The 23,541-nt window shown below is 46.1% G+C and overlaps 1 protein-coding gene across 3 annotated transcripts in view; it reads left to right on the top strand.

Moving 5' to 3' along the window:
* NADSYN1 (NAD synthetase 1) overlaps positions 1-23,541 on the top strand; it is a 42,478-nt gene that overhangs the window by 10,050 nt on the left and 8,887 nt on the right. For all 3 annotated transcript variants that reach the window (XR_012645990.1, XM_074997439.1, XM_074997440.1), the window contains 10 exons: positions 3,180-3,297; positions 6,070-6,201; positions 6,977-7,051; positions 7,254-7,378; positions 13,121-13,169; positions 14,480-14,582; positions 16,755-16,923; positions 17,356-17,491; positions 17,701-17,807; positions 23,030-23,161. Coding sequence is in view for 2 of the 3 variants with exons in the window: in XM_074997439.1 (XP_074853540.1) it covers positions 3,180-3,297; positions 6,070-6,201; positions 6,977-7,051; positions 7,254-7,378; positions 13,121-13,169; positions 14,480-14,582; positions 16,755-16,923; positions 17,356-17,491; positions 17,701-17,807; positions 23,030-23,161 (1,146 nt within the window). In the remaining variant the exon portion in view is untranslated. The remainder of the gene's footprint in view (positions 1-3,179; positions 3,298-6,069; positions 6,202-6,976; positions 7,052-7,253; positions 7,379-13,120; positions 13,170-14,479; positions 14,583-16,754; positions 16,924-17,355; positions 17,492-17,700; positions 17,808-23,029; positions 23,162-23,541) is intronic.

Here is a 23,541-nt window from a genome sequence, read left to right on the forward strand (position 1 = left end):
AAAATATGCACATTTTTCAAACAAAATTGTGGTTGATTGTCCTTTTAATGTTAGCATATTTTCAGTCGGCTTCCCATAGATGATGGGTTTTCTTTAAATACGGTAGGTTCATTTTCTTTTCTCTATGTCAGTCTGTGCGTGCTGCAGGGTTTGCTGAGAAGGAAAGAGATGAGGAGCTGGGGAGCCGCAGGTGTTGGCCCAGAGTCCAGTGCTGAAGGCAGAACCAGTGCTGGCAGCAAAGCAGACTAACAGAGGGCATGGTATGATAGTGTGATGTCACCCTTACTTCTGCACTGCTGCTGAGAGGGTGCCACCTTCAGAGCTGGGTGCCCAGCTAACAGCCCAGCTCTCTGGAAGCGCAGCTCTGCAGTCAGGGCAGAAGTAAAGGTGGAAATAATGCGACACACATGCTGCAACATGAGGATATGCAGTTTTATATTCTTGCCTCAGGCACAAAATTAGCTAGTTAAGGTACTGATTTTATCTTTTTCTTTCTCTGGGGGACTAAGACAGTCAGATCTATGAACAGATGAGGCCTTTGAGGAGATCTCCAAAAAGGAGAAATGCTCTATCCCAAGAAACATTAACACGCTGTTCTGAGGGGCGCAGAACCACAGCTACCAAACCTGTACCTATGCAAAACCCGATAGCTATACCCACCTCCAACCCGCTTCTGGCATGCAGAATAAATACTGACCAAAGCTGCTTGGTCCAGGGGGCTTGGGGCCTGCCGTGGAGGCTACTGGTTCCAGGTCTATGGTGAAGAGTTCTGGGCTGTCTGGCAGAACTTCCTTGGTCCCCTGCTTGTTGCCTGCTTCTTCCTGTCTTGCTCTCTTCCTCCAGGCCACCCAGCTTCACCAGTCTTACCCTGCACTCCATACCAGGGCCTCCAGAAGTGTCATAATTCAGACCAGGCTCCATGGTGGGGTTGCTCCCCATAAGCATGTTCAGCTGTTCATAATAGTGGCATGTCCATAGAGCTGCTTCTGACTGCTGTTCGTCTTCCCAGATTTTTTGATAGGCCTGCTGGAGTTCTTTCACCTTCACCCAGTATTGCATTGAGTCCCAAGAGTGTTAACCAACGGCCGGGTAAATGAGTGGTCTGTGAGCCTAGTTACATCCGAGTCTTTGACTGCTAGGACCGACAGTCCCTTTGCAGCGGATAGCCAGAATGGCTGATGGATGCCCCAGAGATTCACCTGAGTCTTTAACTGCTAGGCAAGACTGTCCCTTTGCAGAGGGCAGCCAAGGAGGCTGACGGGTACCCCAGGAGTCTGTCCTGTGGAGGCGACACGACTCAGCGCTCAGCTTTTACTGCACCTTACCACTGACCAGACTGATATAGCCAAACGGCTGAGGTTCTTTGTTTTGTGTTCGGCCAAGTTACAGTAACTGGAAGGAGTCAGGCTGAAAGCTTAAATGTGTACTATTTATTAAAGGCAGAAATAAGAATCTTAGTGGTTACAAGGTTATTGTTCTATCTTCTTAACTACTAGTAGGATGATACATATGGTATACCAATTAGATTACAAATGAAAGTTACACATTTGAGGACAAAGCGCCTCAGTTTACAGAGCTCTTACTATTAAATGTGCACAAACGTACATTGCAGGTATAATTCTCACCCCTGCGTCCTTCGACTCTGGTGTAGCCAGTGTCTATCACTCAATCCCTCGGGAAGGAGATGTGCGAGGAGGGCATCCCCCGGGACCTCGGGAGGCAAAGACCTTACTTGACCGGCAGATATAGGTAATTGGAGCTCAGTTAGACTGGTCTGCCGGGCCCTTCTTTATACCCCTTGGGTCACGTACACTCTTCCTTATCTGTTAAATGACAATTATGCTGGTTCGCCTTTGTGACACCAGTTCTTACAAGGGAGTTGCAACTTAATTTACACTTGTAAGATAAAGGTAACTAAATCATTAAGGCAGGACATTCTTTTCGTAGGGGTGCGAGGTTCCTTTCCTGGGACGATTGTGTAGGCGTATCAATTAGCAGTACCAGCCAAGGGCAATTTAAGGCCCTGTGGTCATTGGCTGGCTTGTTAGCCCTCTTATCTGTGTTCTTCTGTTATCCAGGGTCATGACTGGGGCAGCACATCCTGTGTTCCTGAAGCATCAAAGACTGTGCTTGAGATAAGCTCATCTGTGCTTTCAAGCAGTCTAAGACTGTGCTGTTTTCTTCTTTGTCCTTTGTGCTCTGAGGCACCTAAGAGGGGCAAGATGGAGTAAAGCAGGGGGATTCTGTCTGGCTACAAAGAGTAACCTCAGGTGGTCATCTAGCGCGACATCTGATCATACATTGCCGTGTTTCTCTTGGCCAAACGAAGTCTCTTCGTCATGGATTGGCTTCCTCAAATCGTAAGAAGATCCAGAGTCTCCTGGTTGGTCCACACTGGAGCTCTCTTGTGACCCTGAGAAGTACTAAGCAGATCGCTGCCCTGAATGATCATGATTGCAGTTGACGATGCAGTTGCTACCGATGCAGTGCGATGGCTACTGATTTGGTGCGATGCCACGTGATGGGCAAAGGAATTTTTTCACTGTGGGTGCCCTTTATATTTGCAGGGCTGGGCACTGCTGAATTCCAATTCCTATTCAAATTCAATCAAACACTTCGTGGGCTTACTGTGACCTTCTTCCTGCGCACCTGGATGGAGAGCAGTGTACAAAGCAGCCAGACGTGGATGGTCACTGCGCAGCGAGACACTTCTGGATGCTAATAAATTCAAATTAAGGACATGGCACTTCCATGCTAGCCTTGATTTGAGATTTGAAATTCAAAATTGGTTCTCTACCCCTCCCGTAATGTCGCTACTTTGTTATCGGTATTATGGCTCAGTAAATCAAGCTAATAATATTAACTGTGAAGACTGACGTTTTAATATCGAGCTAACTCTGTGAAATTCAATTTTTATCTCATAGTGTAGACACAGTCTAAGGGAGGAGGATGAAAATTCCTCCTTTCCTCTGGGAAACAGTCCATCCATGGCAAAGGGAAAATGCAGTACAGGGAAATAGATACAATGTTTAGCAAATATTTCCATTATTTGAACTAGGCAAGAAGTGTACTAAACTGGCAGGGGGGTGCTCTAGGCATGGGAAAGGTGTTAGTTGTCACTTGTTAAGTGGCACACAGGAAATGCCTGCTGAGCATTGTCCTGTCTCTTATTTTCACAGCCCTCATATTGAAATGGGACTCAGTGGGGTGGAGATCTTCACTAATTCTTCAGGGAGTCACCATGTGCTGCGGAAAGCTCATACCCGTGTGGATTTGGTAAATTCTGCAACAGCAAAGGTAGGTCTTCTTAAAGACTCATATCTTCATTACTTACACGCTTTTTAGGGTGGTCTTCTCTGCTCTGACATAGTGTAGTGGTTTCTGCCTGTGCCAGTAATTAGGCTTGATGGCATCAGAAAGCTTCCTTTCATGCACACCTATTAGAAAATTTTCTTGGCAGTGCTCAGGTCCTTAACACAATTATTTTTTTTACTCCATTAAATTGTTGTTCTGGGGTGGGATTGGCGATGAGGGGCTCAGTATGCAGTCCGCACCGAGAGCGAGGACAGCCCATGCTTTTTCTCACTGCAGCAGCTTCGGGCCATGTGAGAAGTGCCTCTCCATGGTGGCTGCAGCTCCTGCATGTGCAACTGGGGAGGGGTGCATGTCCCCCTGGCTGAGGCAAGTCCAGGTTTGTATGCCCCTGTGCTCCCCAGCCGGGGTGAGGAATGCAGCAAACTGTCCACTTTCCCCATACCCTCTGCTGAAGAGGAACAGCCACCAATGTTCCCCAAACTAGGGGGAGGGGAGCTTCAGTCTCCCCTGCCTTTCCTGATGGGCATCTGTGGGGAGGGATGCTCAGGGCTTGGGCAATCTAGATGGATTGGGGTGGGGGTACCGTAATGACCCGAGCCCGTGGCAGCACCCCCTCGGGGTAGCGCGGGCCAACACAGCTTGCCATCCGGGTCTGGCTGGCCTGGGGCTTTGTCCCCTTTAAGGGCCAGCTGGAGAGCCCCGCCCGCAGTCCGGGGTGGGGCAGCAGTCACACAGGCTGTTTGGAAGCCCCAGCCCTTGGCTCAGAGCAGGGCAGCAGTCCAACAGACAGTTGGGCCCCAGCCCTCCGCTCGGGGAGGGTAGCAGTTACACCAACAGTCTGGGTGCCCAGCCCTTGCTTCAGGGCGGGGCTGCAGGTAAGTGCACAGTTCAAGGCAAGGCTGCAATCAGATGCCCAATTTGAAGGCCCAGCCCTCAGTTCTTGTCAGGGCAATGGACAAACCCACAGTTTGGGGAGCCCAGCCCTCGCTTCAGGGCGGGGCAACAGGCAAATACACAGTTTGAAAGCCCAGCCCTTAGTTCAGGGCAGGTCAGCAATCATGAGGGTTTCCCCTAACCTGGGAAGGCTTTTGAGAGGTGAGGGGTGACCCTGCCAGGGAGCGGGGTAGGAGGTTGCAGGCCCTCGCACTCCACTGCAACCTGGCCCGGGGCCCTACGGATCACTCACACCTGAGCGTGGCAGTGGGGATCCAGGCTGCAACACACCGCTATTGGCTCAGGGGGAGCGTTCCCTGGGCCGCTTCCTACCTCTGCCTCCATAGGCGCAGGGTCCCGGTCGGCCTGCTCTGCCGGTCTTGGCTCGTCGGTCTCATCCAGGTAGTCTGCCCTCGGTGGCTCCGGCCAGTTGGACATCTCGATGTCGTTGGGGTAGTCCCGCGGTGGCAGGATCATGGGCTCCAGGCGGTTGGAGGCCTCTGTGCTGTGGGCGTCCGGCAGGACTCTGGGATCTTGTTCTTCAGGAGCTCCCGGGTAACTAGCCCCAGGCAGTCTCCCTGGTCCTGGCTGGGTCTCGGGAGGGGGCCCTCCACCGGCGTGAGGTGGATCCGGGAAGTCCGGGTAGTAGCTCAATGGCATCCTTATCTGTGGCGGCCCAGGCTGGTCGGGGCAGCTGGGGGGTAACTCCTGCCGACGGGCTGGGCGGCAGCGGGTCCCCCGCCCCTGGCGCCCAGGAGCCTGGTCAGCTGCCTCCTCCCTGCTCAGTGGCCCAGCCTTTAATGGGCCTCGAGCCCCATCCCGAACCATCTGGCTCTAAGTGCTGCCCTCTGAGGGGCGGGGCACCGGTGTTCAGGCTCAGGGCCCGTCCACCAGGGCCTCTGAGCAGCCTCCTCCGCCCCTGAGGCTGGGGAAGGCCACAGCATCTCGCTACAGGTACGCTCCAGCCAGCCCCTTTCACATGCCTAGTCATTCTGTCTCTTTTTTCTGTATGGTTTTCTGAGAAGTAATCCCATTGTCCTGGCACAACTGAACCCATACCTTGCTTTAAGTTTTGTAAGAGGAAGCTGTATATCATAGCTCTTACCATTTAGAAGTTCTTGAACAAATAGATGGATAGACAGACAGCCGAACTCAAATATGTAGTAGATAACTAGGGTATGTTTAATTATGCTGAACACATGGGATATGAGATCTAAAGAATTGATGCCTTTGTTTTTTCTCTTAGTTCCTTTAAAAATCACTTTTACAAGAAAAATATATATTTAGTGATTAGACAATATCTGTTCCTGTTTTTGATGGAGATGGGCCAGAGGAACAAGATAGTGAATGGCAAGCTGAGCCATAAAAAGTGATTAGTGTGTTTATGATTGTCTCTTCATAGTATCATAACACACTTTGCTTGCAATTAGTAATATCTGCTGTGCCCCAAGACATCCAAATGCAATTTTTCCCTCACTGTTATAAAGAATTATTATTTTTGCAAAAATTCCTATCTTGAACTTTTCATGTCAATTCTAAAGTACAGGCCTTCACCACTTGAGCTAAAGGGTTGACTCCATCTGCTGGTAATAGCCACCTGCGGGAGATGGAACACACTTAGCCAGTGTGTTACATAATTTGTTTTCACACGGTCCATAAAGGGCTGAGCCCTTTCCAAATGAAAGTAAAGGAATGGTCCCTAAATGAATGTAAAGGTGGAGAGTGGAGTTGGGCGGGCGCATAAGAAACAAGCACTTTGCCTTTCAACATCCCATGGTTTTCAAACATGACTTTTCAAAATGTAACTTTTTTTCTTCTTAGAATGGTGGGATTTACATCTTGGCCAATCAGAAAGGCTGCGATGGAGATCGTTTGTACTATGATGGTTGTGCCATGATTTCTATGAATGGAGACACCATTGCTCAAGGATCCCAGTTTTCACTGAATGATGTGGTAATAAACTCAGACTGAAAGATATTGTGGGATTCATTTCACTCCTTGGTCTCTCTCTGTCTGGCATTGCTGTTTGTCTCAGATATTGTTACGAGGTGGAGTCAGTGGGGCTGCATCGGCACCAAGGCTTTTCAGAAATTCTCCGGCCATTGGTTTAGCACAGGTTCTATTCCATGGGTGCAAGGGAGGCTGGATGCTCTAAAGTAGATCAGGCAATTGCCTTTTCACCAAATTATTCAGCCCTGCTCCAAGGCCTGGATGTCACATTGATAATATAATTGCTTGCCTCCAGTCTACATTAGCATTCATTTTGGCTACACTGGTGGAGCAGCAGCAGCAAAAGGATTTCCAAAAATCTGCAAGTAGACCAGGCCTGGGAGAGAGATTGGATATCACTATGGTGAGGAGCGTCCCTGTTGGCGTATAGGTACTTTATTAAAGCAGTTGTACCCAAAGGTGTGAATTATTGTGTAATAATTATAGGCCCAAGTGTGCCAACCCTTACGCAAACATGAAATGTGTTAAATCAGTGTGACCTTTCTCTTGTAGGAATTGCAGGATAGTCTATCGTCCATTGCATTCAGTATAAATTGTTCTTATTTAGTTCATGTGAGGAATCCTATTGAAATCACTGGCATTTCATGATTGAGCAGGAAATATTTAAACTGGGAATAACTATCCAGTTTTAAACAGTTCTTTGTGCTGTACATTTTGGGTTTGGAAAACCTACTCTACATCTGTGTTTGAGGTCTGATTTTTAAATAATTTTCCCCAGGAAGTCTTGGTTGCTACACTAGACTTGGAAGATGTTCGAAGTTATAGGGCAGAAATTTCATCTCGTAGCCTAGAGGTAAGAATTCTTCAAATGTGTTGAACTTATGCACTTTGACCTTCAGTAAGTCATTGAGTCAATGCATCTTCAGTTATCGAAACAAAATATCGAAGTACTTTTGTTTCTACAGTATTTGTGTTACCTGTGAACTTGTAATTCTTTATAGATAAATGCTACATTAAAACTGATGACTTCCCCAATTTTCTATTCTATTAATTAGGCGAGCAAAGTGAATTCCTATCCCAGAATAAAAGTAAATTTTGCTCTGTCATCTTCTGATGCTATATGTGTACCTACCTGTCAGCCAATTCAGTGGAGATACCATAGTCCTGAGGAAGAAATCTCGTAAGCATAAATGAGGGGGGGGAAGTTAATTTACTTAAAGTAAAAATATTGTCTGTTGCAAAGTTTATTGGCAAGCTTAGTAAAATTTGGGGGTTAAAATTATTCCTTGTAAAACCTTGGTGGGGAAGTGCCTAAGTTAGGGGTCTGCAACCAAAATAGCGAGAAGACTACTTGAAGAGCTGCAACATGTGAATATGAGACATCAAACTGTACTTTTTGTAAACTGTTTTAAAACCAGTGTGCACACAATTATTTGTAATAAATGGAAAGTTTAAGTTACTTTCACCCCTGGATTGGAGAGCAAATGAAGACAAGTAAAAGGCTGTGCCTGGGAATACGCTGTTAAGCAGGGAGGAGCGATGTTCATATCAATCCTCCATGCCCCTCTCTCCACCCCATTCCCAGGATCTATCTCCTTTCGTTCCCAAATGCACCCCCATCTCCAGGGTTTATCCACCTCAGCCTCCAAATCCACTCCCTTGTTCCCAAACTTTACCCCTTATCTCACAAATGTGCCCCCCTGCCCATCCCCAGGATTAACTCCTCTCGGTCTCTAACCCACCTCAGCCCCAAACCGGTCCCCAGGACTAACCCATCTGTGGTGCTGGCTGAAGATCCTACGCCGGACAGCCACATGTGCCCCGTGGAGGAAGGCTGGCGTGGCATGGCGTGGGATGTTCTGCTGGTAGGGGTGAGCTGAGTCACCCAGTCACATCCACACCCACACTTAGGTAGCAAGGCAAGTGAGGGTTCTCTGCAGCTCCGTGCCCTGCCGCCACTGAAATAATGGAACTAAATTCAGTTGGTTTAACGACTGGATCCCACCCACTGCCCTGCCGGCCATTAAACCAATTAAATTTATATCTACTATTTCAGCAGAAGCAGGGCCAGGAGCTGCAGAGGAGTTAGTGGTGGCAGTGTCTGCAGCTAGAAATGACTCCTTAAAGAACATAAGAACATAAGAACATAAGAACATAAGAACATAAGAACATAAGAACATAAGAATGGCCATACTGGGTCAGACCAAAGGTCCATCAAGCCCAGCATCCCATCTGCCGACGGTGGCCAATGCCAGGTGCCCCAGAGAAGGAGAACAGAAGACAAGTGATTTATCTCCTGCCATCCATCTCCTGCCCTTGTTATGAAGGCTAGGGCACCATACTTTATCCCTGGCTAATAGCCATTTATGGACCTGACCTGCAAAAATTTATCAAGCTCTTTTTTAAACCCTAATAGAGTCCTGGCCTTCACAGCCTCCTCGGGCAAGGAGTTCCACAGGTTGACTGTGCGCTGTGTGAAGAAAAATTTCCTTTTATTAGTTTTGAACCTACTACCCATCAATTTCATTTGGTGTCCCCTAGTTCTTGTATTATGGGAAAAGGTAAATAATTTTTCTATATTCACTTTCTCCACACCATTCATGATTTTATATACCTCTATCATATCGCCCCTCAATCGCCTCTTTTCCAAACTGAAAAGTCCCAGTCTCTCTAGCCTCTCCCCATATGGGACCCTTTCCAAGCCCCTAATCATCTTAGTCGCCCTTTTCTGAACCTTTTCTAATGCCAATATATCTTTTTTGAGGTGAGGAGACCACATCTGCACGCAGTACTCGAGATGTGGGCGTACCATAGTTTTATATAGGGGAAGTATGATATCTTTTGTCTTATTATCGATCCCTTTTTTAATAATTCCTAACATCCTATTTGCCTTACTAACTGCCGCTGCACACTGCGTGGATGTCTTCAGAGAACTATCCACTATAACTCCAAGATCCCTTTCCTGATCTGTCGTAGCTAAATTTGACCCCATCATGTAGTACGTGTAATTTGGGTTATTTTTTCCAACATGCATTACCTTACACTTACCCACATTAAATTTCATTTGCCATTTTGCTGCCCAATCACTCAGTTTGCTGAGATCTCCTTGTAGTTCTTCACAATCCCTTTTGCTTTTGACTGTCCTGAACAACTTGGTGTCATCTGCAAACTTTGCCACCTCACTGCTTACCTCATTTTCTAGATCATTGATGAACAAGTTGAACAGGATCGGTCCCAGGACTGAGCCCTGGGGAACACCACTAGTTACCCCTCTCCATTGTGAAAATTTACCATTTATTCCAACCCTTTGTTTTCTGTCTTTTAACCAATTTCCGATCCATGAAAGGACCTTTCCTCCTATCCCATGACCACCTAATTTACATAAAAGCCTTTGGTGTGGGACCGTGTCAAAGGCTTTCTGGAAATCTAGGTATATTATGTCCACTGGGTGCCCCTTGTCCGCATGTTTATTAACCCCTTCAAAGAATTCTAATAGATTAGACAGACACGACTTCCCTCTGCAGAAACCATGCTGACTTTTGCCCAACAATTCGTGCTCTTCTATGTGCCTTGCAATTTTACTCTTTACTAGTGTTTCTACTAATTTACCTGGTACTGATGTTAAACTTATCGGTCTATAATTGCCAGGATCTCCTCTAGAGCCTTTTTTAAATATTGGTGTTATATTGGCCGTCTTCCAGTCATTTGGTACCAAAGTGGATTTAAAGGATAGGTTACAAACCACTGTTAATAACTCCGCAATTTCACATTTGAGTTCTTTCAGAACCCTTGGGTGAATGCCATCTGGTCCTGGAGACTTGTTACTATTCAGCTTATCAATTAATTCCAAAACCTCCTCTAATGTCACTTCAATCTGAGTGAGTTCCTCAGATTTGTCGCCTAAAAAGGCTGGCTCAGATTTAGGAACCTCTGTAACATCTTCAGCCGTGAAGACTGAAGCAAAGAAATCATTTAATCGCTCCGCAATGGCACTGTCTTCCTTGATCGCTCCTTTTATATCTTTATCATCCAAGGGCCCCACTGCTTTTTTAGCAGGCTTCCTGCTTCTAATGTATTTAAAAAACATTTTACTATTGTTTTTTGAATTTTTGGCTAGCTGTTCCTCAAACTCTTTTTTGGCTTTTCTTACTACATTATGACAGTTAATTTGGGAGTGTTTATGTTCCTTTCTATTTTCCTCACTAGGATTTGACTTCCACTTTTTAAAAGCTGCCCTTTTCTCTCTCACTGCCTTTTTAACATGGCTGTTTAGCCATGGTGGTTCTTTGTTAGGTCTCTTACTGTGTTTTTTTATTTGGGGTATACATTTAAGTTGGGCCTCTAGTATGGTGTCTTTAAACAGTTTCCATGCAGCTTCCAGGGATTTTAGTTTAATTACTCTACCTTTTAGTTTCTGTTTAACTAGCTTCCTCATTTTAGTGTAATTCCCCTTTTTGAAATTAAATGCCAGAGTGTTTGACCGCTGCGGTGTTCTTCCCAACACAGGAATATTAAAAGTTATTATATTGTGGTCACTATTTCCAAGCGGTCCAGTAACAGTTACCTCTTGGACCAGATCCTGCGTTCCAGTTAAGACTAGATCGAGAACCGACTCTCCCCTTGTGGGTTCCTGTACTAGCTGCTCCAAGAAGCAGTCATTTAAGGCATCAAGAAATTTAATCTCTGAATCCCGTCCTGAGGTGACATGCACCCAATCAATATGGGGATAATTGAAATCTCCTATTATTACTGTGTTTTTTATTTTGATAGCCTCTCTAATCTCCCTTAACATTTCAGCATCACTATCACTGTCCTGGTTAGGTGGTCGGTAATATATTCCTAATGCCATATTCATATTAGAGAAATGAATTGTTATCCATAATGATTCTATGGAACATTTTGATTCCTTTAGGATTTTTACTTCATTTGATTCTATATTATCCTTCACATATAGTACCACTCCGCCACCCGCACGACCTGTTCTGTCTTTCCGATATAATTTATATCCCGGTATGATAGTGTCCCACTGATTGTCCTCATTCCACCATGTTTCTGAGATGCCTATTATGTCAACTTCCTCCTTTGATATGAGGTACTCCAGTTCACCCATCTTATTAGACAGACTCCTAGCATTAGTGTAAAAGCATGTTAGAAAACTACCACTATTTATATGTCCGCCTTTCACAGACACGGTGGATTTTTTTATGCACGATTGTTTTACATCTGATCTTGCCCATATATTATTTCCCACGTTCCCTATCTGACTAACTTCTAGGGAATCCCTGTCTATGGAGCCTCGTGTAAGAGAAGTCTCCGTCCGATCCAGGTGCTCCCCCGCACCAATCGGCTTTCCCCCACCTCTTAGTTTAAAAACTGCTCTATGTCCTTTTTAATGTTTAATGCCAGCAGTCTGGATCCACCTTGATTTAGGTGGAGCCCATCCTTCCTGTATAGGCTCCCCCTACCCCAAAAGTGTCCCCAGTTCCTAATAAATCTAAACCCCTCCTCCCTACACCATCGTCTCATCCACGCATTGAGACTCTGAAGTTCTGCCTGTCTATCTGGCCCTGCGCGTGGAACTGGAAGCATTTCAGAGAATGCCACCAAAGATGTTCTGGATTTCAGTCTCTTTCCTAGTAACCTAAATTTGGCCTCCAGAACATCTCTTCTACCCTTCCCTATGTCATTGGTACCAACATGTACCACGACGACCGGCTCCTCCCCAGCACTGCCCATAAGTCTGTCTAGATGCCTCGAGAGATCCGCAACCTTCGCACCAGGCAGGCAAGTCACCATACGGTTCTCCCGGTCATCACAAACCCAACTATCTATATTTCTAATGATCGAATCCCCCACTACTAAAACCTGCTTCTTCCTAACAGCTGGCGCTCCCTCCCCCGGAGAAGTATCCTCGGCACGAGAGGATACAACATCACCCTCTGGAAGGAGGGTCCCAACTACGGGATGGTTTCCCTCTGCTCCCCTTGACTGCTCTCCTTCCCTGAGCCTTTCATCCTCCGTAACAGCCTCAGGACTGTCAGATTGGAGGTGGGACAGCCCTACTATGTCCCGGAAAGTCTCATCCACAAACACCTCTGCCTTCCTTAGCTCCTCCAGTTCAGCCACCCTGGCCTCCAAAGCACGCACTCGGTCTCTGAGGGCCAGGAGCTCCTTGCATCGAGCGCACACATACGCCACCCGCCCACAGGGTAGGTAGTCATACATACTGCACTCGACACAATAAACAGGATAGCCCCCACTCTGCTGCTGGGCTTCTGCCTCCATTTCCTACTCTAGTTATATATGAGGGTTAATTAAATGTTTCAGATAGAGGTTGTTATAAAGGATTTAGTTTAAGGGCAACAGAAGTCACTGGCTCCCTCCAAGCTCCCCCTCTCAACTCCCCTCTCCAAACTCCCTCCTGTTAGCACACACCCTGTTTGCCAGCACCCGGTCGCAAAGCTCCCTGGTCGCTTACTAGCAGGGTTTAAGTGCTCGGCCTCCCTGATAGCTCCTCCCTCTGCCTACAGCTCAGCCAATCAGCACACGGTGTTTCAATTCAAACCTAATCAGCTTCCAACTGCCTGCCTGCCTGCCTGAGCACACGGCCTTTCAAACAAACAAACACACACACTCAGCTCAGCACTCCAAACAAACAAACTCCAAACTCCAAACAAACACACAAGCCCAAAACCTCCAAATATAAGCAGCCACTTACCCCAAGGTGCTTTAGTTTGCTCCTTCCTTCTCCTCCTCCAGGAGAGCCTCTCCAAACTCCCTCCTGTTAGCACACACCCTGTTTGCCAGCACCCGGTCGCAAAGAGCCACAGGTTGCTGACCCTAGGCCTAAACAAAGGAGATGGATTTTAAAATATGAAATAGATCTTATCCCACAACTATTCCTGAATTTTGTAACTTTCAGCCTTGGCCCTGCATGCTGGCTTTGGGACTATTTAAGACGCAGTAATCAGGTAAGAACGCTCTTTTCAATCCTGTCTTTCTATGTTTTAACCATAAGAACAGTGTCCCTATTCCTACATCACATTTAGTATAAGATGATTCTGGAAGATTTTTCACTATTACCTTTGGTTCAAGCTTAAAACATTTATTCAAGGTGTTTCTGTTTGTTCTCTTCACATTTGTTAGTGTTCAGTCCTGCTCTCTTTACATTCAGTAACAAACCTTCCACAGATAAAGGGGGTGCTTTTCTTTCTTTCTTTCTTTCACTGAGGTTGGTGCTTCAGATTCTTGCAAGTGCCTTACTTCTAAAGGCTTGATAAAAAACATCCTTTCTACCCCGTTCCCAGAAACAGTACAACAAAATGTGTTGGTGGGAATCTGATTAAAGTCGGTGAAGTTGTGTAGGGTCCCAATCAGCACTGAATTTGGTCAGATTGTTTAGGATCCCTCTAGAGCAGAAGTGGGCAATAAGCCAGGGACAGTTTGCCATTGATGCCAGTTATGGGCCTTCTCCCAGGCCCTTTGAAATTCATTAGAATACTGTCTATTGACTTCTGTGGGAGTAAGATTAGGCCCTTTATGGCTACTCCAGGGAGAGGCATGTTACTTATCTTTTCCCTGTAATATGAAAATGGAGTATAATTATCATGTAAACTACTGATGACTAGGATGGCGAATTTAAGATTTTCATGCATACCATCCATTTATTGCGTCTGCAACACAGTCAAGCATTTTTAACATGCGCACAAATGAAATCTCAGTAGTGGTTGGAGATCCTACAGAGACACCTGGAAAAGTACAAATCATTTATTGCTCTCTAGGAATAGTTGAGCCCTTACCATATAGCAAATGTACATCATCCATTACGAGGTAACTGCTTTTACCATTGCTTGCCAGAATAATTCTGATGACCACCTTCCGTCTTTTCAAAAGCCATTTGAAGTAGGTGGACAAAAAAATGACGCACGTACTAGACATTCGAATTGAACAGAGCGGCCTACAAGCGAAGAACCCACTTCTTAATTATCTCTCTTTAACCACACTAGTGGGCGAGGACCTGCTCAGTGGTGTTTCTAGGCAACAAAACAAAAAATGTAACCCAAGGCTTGGTTTGGTTAGCCTGTTCAAAGTGTTAAGGGTTTGAGACGCTTCACTAGGTCTTTTTCTACCGAAGTACTTCCAGACTTGACTGTCCTTGCTGGCTGGAGCATGCATAACTTCCCAGAGGGAGGGGTACAGGTCTGGGCTCAAAATATGGAAGGGTGAAATATGTTTTTGCAATAGCACTTTTCACAGCTTTTTCTGTTGCTTGCTGTTTAAGGCAGGATTTCTCCTACCACTTAGTGGTGGAATTGACAGCTCTGCTACAGCTTGCATTGTGTACTCCATGTGTCGCCAGGTTTGCCTTGCAGTCAAGAATGGAAGTAAGTTGGGATGTGTGTGTTCACAGGGCCATCCGTAGAAGGGTGTGGGGCCTGGGGCAAGTCGCGTGGATGGGGGACTCCCCTTAACTTTTTTATATACAGGTGAAATCTGGTTACAGTGAACGTCAAAGACAGCTGTTGGCTGCAGGTTAAATAATAATAATGCACAGCTGTGTAATGATGTTGCCTCTAAATTTTTCTATCCGTGTGCTGAATAATATCTGTGGCATGCAACACCACTATGGAACACATGCTGCTGCCTGTGGGCAGCGGTGGGGGCTCTGCTGATAAGTGGGTCAGCACCTGAATCTCTCATGCATGGCCACTCAAGCACACAGTTTACAAGGAACACTCCTGTATAATTGTAATGTTGTGATATTGTAGCTCTTTTCTTATATAATTATAATGAAGGCCATGTAATTAAAGAAACCTCGCTGATCCTGATCTGTGTCCACACTGTTTACATTCTGAATTTGACCTTCCTGGACTTCCTTGCAGCAAACTCTTATCAGATCATGTTAAGCCAGGGTTGATGCCACTTACTCTTTGGACAGAATAGCAAGTCCACCCAGCCTCTCTTGAGACTTATCTGTAGGCTGTTCTTAATTTTTGATTTGGGAAAAATGTCGCTCTCCTGAAGGCACTGTGACTGGGATTGTCAGCAAAATCCTGTATGCTGTTTCTGTGTTTGGGAAGGCACCATCAAGTGATACAAGAAACTGATGAGCTCGAAGCGCAGTACTTTGTTGAATGAATGAATGAATTCTTATAGCATCCACAGCTGTATTTTTTAGTGTTTCTGTCTGTGCTTTCTAGTGCTAGCCATTATATGCTAGCTGGAGGCAGAGGTGTGTTGGAGTGTAAAGCTGGGGTGCACTGGAACTTGGAGGAGTTCAGAGGGTTGGGGTGCACTGGAAGAATTGGGTGGTGCTATATCTTCCTCACCTGAACCCCTAATCTTCCTCCCCTCTAATTTCTCCACTCCTGAAGCTCATCATAGTAGTCCCTGCCCATGCTTAATTCCCTCCCACCTGCCAAGGCAGATTATGTTCTTATCAAAATCAAATTGACACTACCTATGATTCACGAATTGTAGCACTGTACAGGCATCTGTTGTAAAACTTCTTTTGTCTAATGGGGTTGTGACTCACTTCTCCTGAGTTTTGTTAACTAATGATGGGGTGAGTTCATGCCATGTGTCATAATGAAGTCTGTCTGTGATTCATCCAGACATACTTTTGGTATGCCCACACTCCGCTCAGGGTTGATGCTTCGGTGATCGATTTATTGCATCTGCTTAGATGCAATAAATCAATCTCTGAGCGCTCTCCTGTCGATGCTAGTACTCCACCCAAATGAGAAGAGTAGCTAGCATTGAAGGGAGAGCAGCCCTCATTGACCTTATCACAGCAAGATGCCGCAGTGAATTTGGTGAGTATTTGCGTAGGTGAAGTTGATCAGTGGCACTGTGTAGTGTAGAGAAGGCTTTAGTACGCCTCTCTGTTTAACAGAACAGAAGGAAAGGTTGGGGGAGCAGTCTGTAACTCAGGGGTCCCTTGGTCAAATTATCCCATATCTGGATTACTAGTCCTACCCTGAATCCTCAGAAGGCAGACTTCCAAGCAATCAAATAAACCATTCAGATTTTACAGCTCTTAGAATGGTGGAGTTTTAAAGCTCCTAAAATGTTGGGAATCAGTGGAACCTCTCTGCTGTTTTCCTGTAATTTGCCAGTCCTGGTGGGTGCTGTGGGGTTGTGGTACAGTTTGTACATGGTGCTTATGTGTCACATGTGTGCATAAGGAACATTAAGCCCTGAAATTGGGTTGAAGTAGTCCATAAACCTTGAGCTAGTCCTTTGCATTGGATTCGCATTTCATCCTTATGAAGCTTCTTTGTAATACATGTGACAAAACTTTTCCATGTTTATAGATGCAAACCAGCAGCAAACTCCGTAATTATCTTGGATGGAATTGAGAACACGTTTGAAATGTCAGCAAATGAAGTGTGTCCTTATCTTGTGAAGGGCTGTTGTGAGGTTTAGTTCCTGTATGAGTGTAAAGCGTTTTGAGATTCTCTAATGATTGATGCTGTGGAAGAGCAAAGCACTAGTACATGGTATCTGTGAAGGTCATCTCCTCTCTCATTTTACTTCCATTGGATTGTCTGCAGATGAAGATGTGCTGGCTGATGTACGTAGGATAGTGAATGATGAGGCCTATACTCCTGAGGATTCCCAGGAATTCTGTGGCCGTATCTTCACCACTTGTTACATGGCTAGTGAGAACTCCTCCCAAGATACGTACAACAGGGCCAAACTGTTGGCTGAACAGATAGGCAGGTATAGAACAAGACATACTTGGATTGAATAACGTTTTGATCATATACAGTTTCAGATTTTCTAAGAGACCAGTACATGAAAGTAATAGCAAGGGTGGTAAGTACGAATATTAGTCTTAGTATCTGAGTGTATGTGTGGGATAGGGAATAGAAAGTGGGGGAAGAACAGGGAAACCAGTCAACTGAAATTGAAAAGTCTGTGCTCCAGGTGCCCCAAGGCTAGGAGCCAGATGTCAGGAGGTGGCAGGCTTTAGTGCCCTTGATTTACGCTAAGGAACTGTGTAGATCATTGTGTGCTCAATTTACGCTAGGGAACGGAGGGGTTGATTATTTTCTTAACATAAGGAAGACCAAGTTAAAATAATTAGTTTTATACTATTTTACCTAATCGTATGCATGCAAACTTAATGCTGTGTGCTTTTAATTTTCTCAGCTATCATATAAACCTAAACATAGACGTAGCAGTGAAAGCTATTGTGGGGATCTTCAGTATGGTGATGGGAAGATCTCCCCAGTTTCGTGTCTATGGAGGGAGCAGCAGGGAAAATCTGGCACTACAGAATGTGCAGGTATGTTTTATGTGGTCTGGATCCTTTGGGAGCAAAAAAAGCTTTTTGTACTAACGTGGCCAGTAAGCGACACTAAGTTACAGAGTCTGAAGTATGCTGGGCTCATCAGAGTTTCTACTGAACATTCAAACCTAACTTTCCATTTTGTTCTGTGAGGAAGAAAGTACTTTGCTTTGTAAATCTGCCTTATTTCATAATTTGATTTGTAGGCTAGAGTAAGAATGGTCCTTGCCTACCTGTTTGCACAGCTGAGTCACTGGGTTCGTGGGATACCTGGGGGTCTTCTAGTGCTCGGATCAGCCAACGTGGATGAAAGGTGAGTATTACACGTTATTAACAAGTTACTGGGAATCAAATTTGCTACAGTCTTTTGAAACTCTGCTGCCTGCCAGTGTATACCAGGGCCCCAGGTTATGTAATGAATTTAAGGAAAAATCAAGAGAACGAAATCAATGAAACTATGAACAGAACTGGTCTGATTAGTAGTCATTTTTCATTCAGCTGTTAGGGAATTCATGCTGTGATCTGACACAAGAACAGCTGTTTCTTTCTCAGCAACCTTCACTAGGGAAGGTGACCCACACAGTAAATGGAAAATGAGAGAGAAGCTAATGTTTTGTGTCTTTTCAATGTCTTTATTATTGGAGAATTTAAAATATTCAGAAGCCATGCAATGTATTTAAAAATTGGGAACAAGCTGAGTAGCTTGGTCACACCGTGGTGGAGCGTCACAAAGGACAAAGATAACCTGTGACTGTGAGGGCCTGAAAAAGTGGGATTTGGGTTGGTATTGAAGTATGTAAGACAGTATTTTAGTTGTTTTGTTCTAAATGCCCTGCTTCATTGCTTAGTGGATGCACTAGAGTTAAGTTTTAGAGATCCTCCAGCTGTAAATGGGGGAAACAGGCATGAATGCCTGTCAATTTATATTACCCTGCAGTGTATAAATATCCTAAGTAAGCCCAGGACTAGGTGGATTTGAGTCAGCCACCCACCAGCTGCAAGGGCCAGCCCTCCCGCTCACTGACCGCCCGAGCCCTGCGCTTCTGGGATCAGCTGCCCACCCACCAGGTGCCCGCTCCAGCCATGGGCCTGCTCCCTGTGCCGCCCGCCCAAGCACCACACTGCCAGGGCCAGCCACCCGCCTGTCATACCAAGCCACCTGAGCCCCATGCAGCTGGGGACAGCGGCTCAAGCCGCACATTGCTGGGACCAGCTGCCCGCCTGCCAGCCCAAGCCATCCAAGCCCCACACTGCCAAGGCTAGCACCTCCCCGCCAGCCTGAGCCCCACGCTGACAGGGCTAGCTACCTGCCCACCAGCCCAAACTTCATGCTGCCAGGGCCTGCTGCCCGTCTGCCAGCCTGGGCCCCTCCGGCCTGCTGGGGCCAGCTGCCCACCCACCAGCCTGAGTCACTTGAGACCTGTGCTTCTTGGGGCTAGCCGCCTGCCCTCCAATCCAAGCCACCCTAGCTCCATGCTGCCAGGGCCAGCCGCCCCCCTGCCAACCAGCCTGAGCTGCCTGAGGCCCACGCTGCTGGGGCCAGGCACCTGAGCCCACACTTTGGAGGACAGCCAGCTGAGCTCTGTGCTTCAGGAGTCAGCTGCTAGCCCCAGCTACCTGGGCCCTGCCCTGCGGGGGCCAGCCACCTGAGCCCCACGAGTCTTGCAAGCCAGCCAGCCAGCCGTCTGAGCCCCGCAAGCCCTGTGAGCTGCCTGCCTGAGCCCCTCCCATCTCTCAAAGCCAGGCACCACCAGCCTCCCCACTCTTACCCCATCCCCCTCATCTGAGCCTAGCACCCCTAGCCCCCACATCTAACCCCATCATCCTCCTCCCCCCGCCCCCTGCAACCCACACTCACTTACCTTTGCAGGAGGCAGCTATCTCCATGTGGATCTTTGCCAGCTGCCTGCTTTTTACAGCAGCTGAGCAATGTCACCCATATAAAATGGTCATTAAACACCTCACCTATTTCCAGTTTTCTTGATATTGTTTCTTCCTCCTCACTGAGTAGTGGACCTCTTCAGTCCTTGGTCTTCCTCTTGCTTCTAATATAGTTATAGAATGTCTGTAGCTGGTCTTAACTCATTTTGTGCCTTTGCCTCTCTGATCTTGCCCCTGCATACATGTATTGTTTGCTTATATTCATCCTTTGTAATTTCTCCTAATTACTACTTTTATATGACTCCTTTTTGATTTTGAGATCATGCATGATCTCCTGGCTAAGACAGGGGGGTCTTCTACCATACTTTCCATCCTTCCTATACATGGGTATAGCGTGCTTTTGGGCTCTTAATAATGCCCCTTTGAAAAACTGCCAACTCTCTTCAGTTGTTTCTCCTCTTAGTTTTGCTTCCCATGGGACCTTAGCTACCAGTTCTCTGAGGATAGCAAAATCTGCCTTCTTGAAATCCAATGTCTCCATTTTGCTGTTCTCCCTTTCACCATTTCTGAGAATCATGAACTCTGTGATTTCATGGTCACTTTGTCCCAGGCTGCCTGCCACTTTCAAATTCTCAAACAGTTCCTCCCTTTTTGTTAAAATCAAATCTAGAACTGCTTCACCCCAGTAGCTTTGTCCACCCTCTAAAATAAAAATTTGTCATCAGTGTAGTCCAAGAACTTTCTGAATAGTCTGTGCCTTGTTGTGTCAGTTTCACCAACATATGTCTGGATAGTCGAAGTCCCCCATCACCACCAAATTCTGGTCTCTGGATGATTTTTTTAGTTGCTTAGAAGAAGCCTCAACCACCTGGGTAGGTGGTTTGTAGTAGACCCACAGCTTGACATCACCCTTGTTTTTTTAACCCTTTTAACCTAAGCCAGAGACTATCAATATCTGTCTCCTGCATCCATTTCCACCTCAGTCCAGGTGTTGGAACAAAGTCTGGACACTGAGTATGAGCAAGCATGAGGGTTTATTACACACAGCACTGGTGGAGTTTCACCTCGCCCATCAGGACTCTGTGGAGCACTGCCAGACAATAGGTTAGAATTGATTATATAGGATGCTGATGGGTGGGGGCGGGACTATGGCATGGGTGTTACCCAAGCCTGGATGGGTTCTACCAGCAAGATGAAATGAGCACAATAAGCCAAAAATCTAAAAAGGTTACACAGTGTCCCCCCCCATAGCTTACAGAACACCTTATCTCTTGTACAAATGATTTTGCTTGGCAAGTTGCTTAAACAAAGCAGACATTCAGTAACATCTGTGTGTCTAATTGGATTAATTAATGTGTCTGTAGGAGTAATGATGATGACTTTACATGGGCTTATCTAGGGGTGCGTTATTTAGAAGATTAAAGCAAAAGACAGTAACAGCTTAGAGCAATAACACATTTGCTTTGAGTATCAGCCTGGAATAGCAAATGGAATGGTGCTATATCCTGGCTGTAGCATGCATGACCTCTTCTTGGAATAAGGTTGCCAGGGCAACTATCCCTCCCTCCAATCTCCAAGGTCCTGTCTGAGTTCGGACAACCTTCCCTGGGTCTTGTGAGTGAGATGAGGGGGATGCCAAGCAGAGAGAACCTTCCACTCATGCTAACTGGGTTTCTGAACTATAGGATTATAGGCCTACTCCTGACTTTAGGATTCAAATAGGGGGTCTTTAGCAGAATACCATAACCTTGCTCAGAAATTTCCATCCTATACCAGGTGTGTATATTTTTAATATATAAGGCAGCACTGCCTCCCTCTTGATCCTGCCTATCCTTCCTGAGTAAGCTGTACCCTTCTATACCAATATTCCAGTCATGTATATTATCCCACCAAGGGTCTACGATACCAATTATGTCATAGTTATATTTATTTATTAGAACTTCAAGTTCTTCCTGCTTATTACCTATACATCTTGCATTTCTGAACATGCATCAAAGATATTGATTTGCTTTTGCCTCCCACTTCTGCCTAGTCCACCCTTTTTCTCTGCTATTATAGCCCATGATCCCTCCCATTTCCAAGGCAAATCTCACATCTCCAGGTTTTTTACTTACCTGTGGTCTTTGGTCACCTGTCCCCATCCAACGTAGTTTAAAGCCCTCCTCACTAGGTGAGCCAGTCTGGATCCAAATATGGCCTTTCCATTCCTTGAAAAGTGAACCCCATCCCCACTTAGCAATCTTCATGGAATAGCATCCCATGAAGCCAAAGCGCTCCTGATGACATCGTCCTGGCAGACAGCCATTCACCTCCAGGATGCATCTGTCTCTGCCTGTGCCCCTGCCTTTGACAGGAAGGATTGAGGAGAACACCGCCTGGGCTCCCAACTCTTTCACCTGTACTCCCAGAGCCTTATAATCATGCTTGATCTGCTCAAGGTTATACCTTGCAGTATCCTTCATGCCCACATGGATGAGTATCATGGGGTAGTAGTCAGCAGGCTGGATAATCCTTGACAATACCTATATATGTATCAAGATATGGGCTCCTGACAGGCAGCACGCCTCCTGAGAGGGAATGTCAGGGCAACAGATGGGTGCCCCCACCTCTCTCAGAAGAGAGTCTCTGACCACTGCTACCCTACATGACCTCCTAGCCTTGGGGGTTCAAGACTTCTCTGCTTCTGCTGTAGGGCATGATTCCTTATCTCCTGTATCCAGAGCGGTATAATGCATGGGTGTCCAACCTTTTGGCTTGCCTGGGCCGCATTGAGTGAAGATAGTCTTGGGCCGTGTACAGAATATATAATATAGTTAATGTATATAAATCACATAATAATGTTAAAAGTTTACGATCTTGTGGGGCCGCATTACTAGCTGTCCAGGGCCGTAGGTTGGACACGACTGGTATAATGATTTCCCAGGACCATGGTGGCAGGGTTGGGAGCAGAAGTGGAGCGCTGCTTGCTGCCAGAAGTGACCAGCTGCCAGAGTCCTCCCTGAGCCACTCCTCTTCCACTGATGGTGTGTCAGTAGTCTGTTGTGGGAGGATGGCTGTCTCAACCTCAGCTGTCTCAACATGAATAGTGTCCAGGTATACCCCAGCCTGGACTTCAGCAAGTGAGAATTGAAAGTCACAGTCCTTGCAAAAACACACCAGGGTCTGAGTAGAGGCATCCGTGGTCAGGAAGTCTGTCTGAACAGAGGTGCTGGCACAGGTGTTGTGTGTCTCTCTAACCATAGTGGAAAACCCTCTGTCAAACTCCCTCTAAAAACTCCCCTGTCTGCAGCCCCATCTGTTTCGCTCCCCCTGTTGCTCTGACTCTGGCATTTTAAAGCCTGCCAACCTAGGTGAGACCTTCCCCTTTGTTAGACACGCAGGGGAAGGCTGATCCTGGGGCTGATCAAGGGCAATCAAGGGAAAAAAGGATGTATCCCTCCCACACACACAGTCCCAACTGCCACAGTAACTGAAACTTAAATCACCTGTAATCAGAATTCAGAATTTAAACAGTCAAGCAAACACACTGTCACCAAATGCTAGCATGTCCCAGTGACTTTAAAAAGCTACTAACTTTATAAATGTACACAAAAACATAGAAGTTCCTATTTCTGTGATCTTGGTTGTTATATAAAGTTCCTTACTATCTTTCAGTCTTTATGGATACTTAACTAAGTATGATTGCTCCAGTGCTGATATCAATCCTGTTGGTGGAATCAGCAAGACTGACTTGAGAAGTTTCATACAGTATTGTATAGAAAACTTCCAACTTACAGCTCTCCAAAGGTGAGTGATGAAGCCCTGATTCTTAGGGCCTGTTTTCACTAACAGTGAAACTGGGGTGGCATCTACTTTCCTTTTGCTCTCATATTGCACATCTGTAAGGTACTGGAACTTCAATTTTAAATGGGACCGCTCATGCCACAATAATAATAATAAACAACAACAACAACAATGACCTCTGTATTCAAATGTTGTTGTAGGTAGTACAGGTTGAACCTCTCTCATCCGGCACCCTCAGGGCTTGACCAGTGCCGAATGAGAGAATTTGCCAGACCATGGTAGATCCATATTGCCTAGCACGTTACCAATACCTTCACTGCTTACTGAGCTCTGAGAAGACACTACAGGTCTGGTTGCAGCTCCGCCTGCAAGCAGAAATCGGG

Source organism: Carettochelys insculpta, chromosome 6, assembly GCF_033958435.1.
Source record: "Carettochelys insculpta isolate YL-2023 chromosome 6, ASM3395843v1, whole genome shotgun sequence".
Lineage (NCBI taxonomy): Eukaryota > Metazoa > Chordata > Testudines > Carettochelyidae > Carettochelys > Carettochelys insculpta.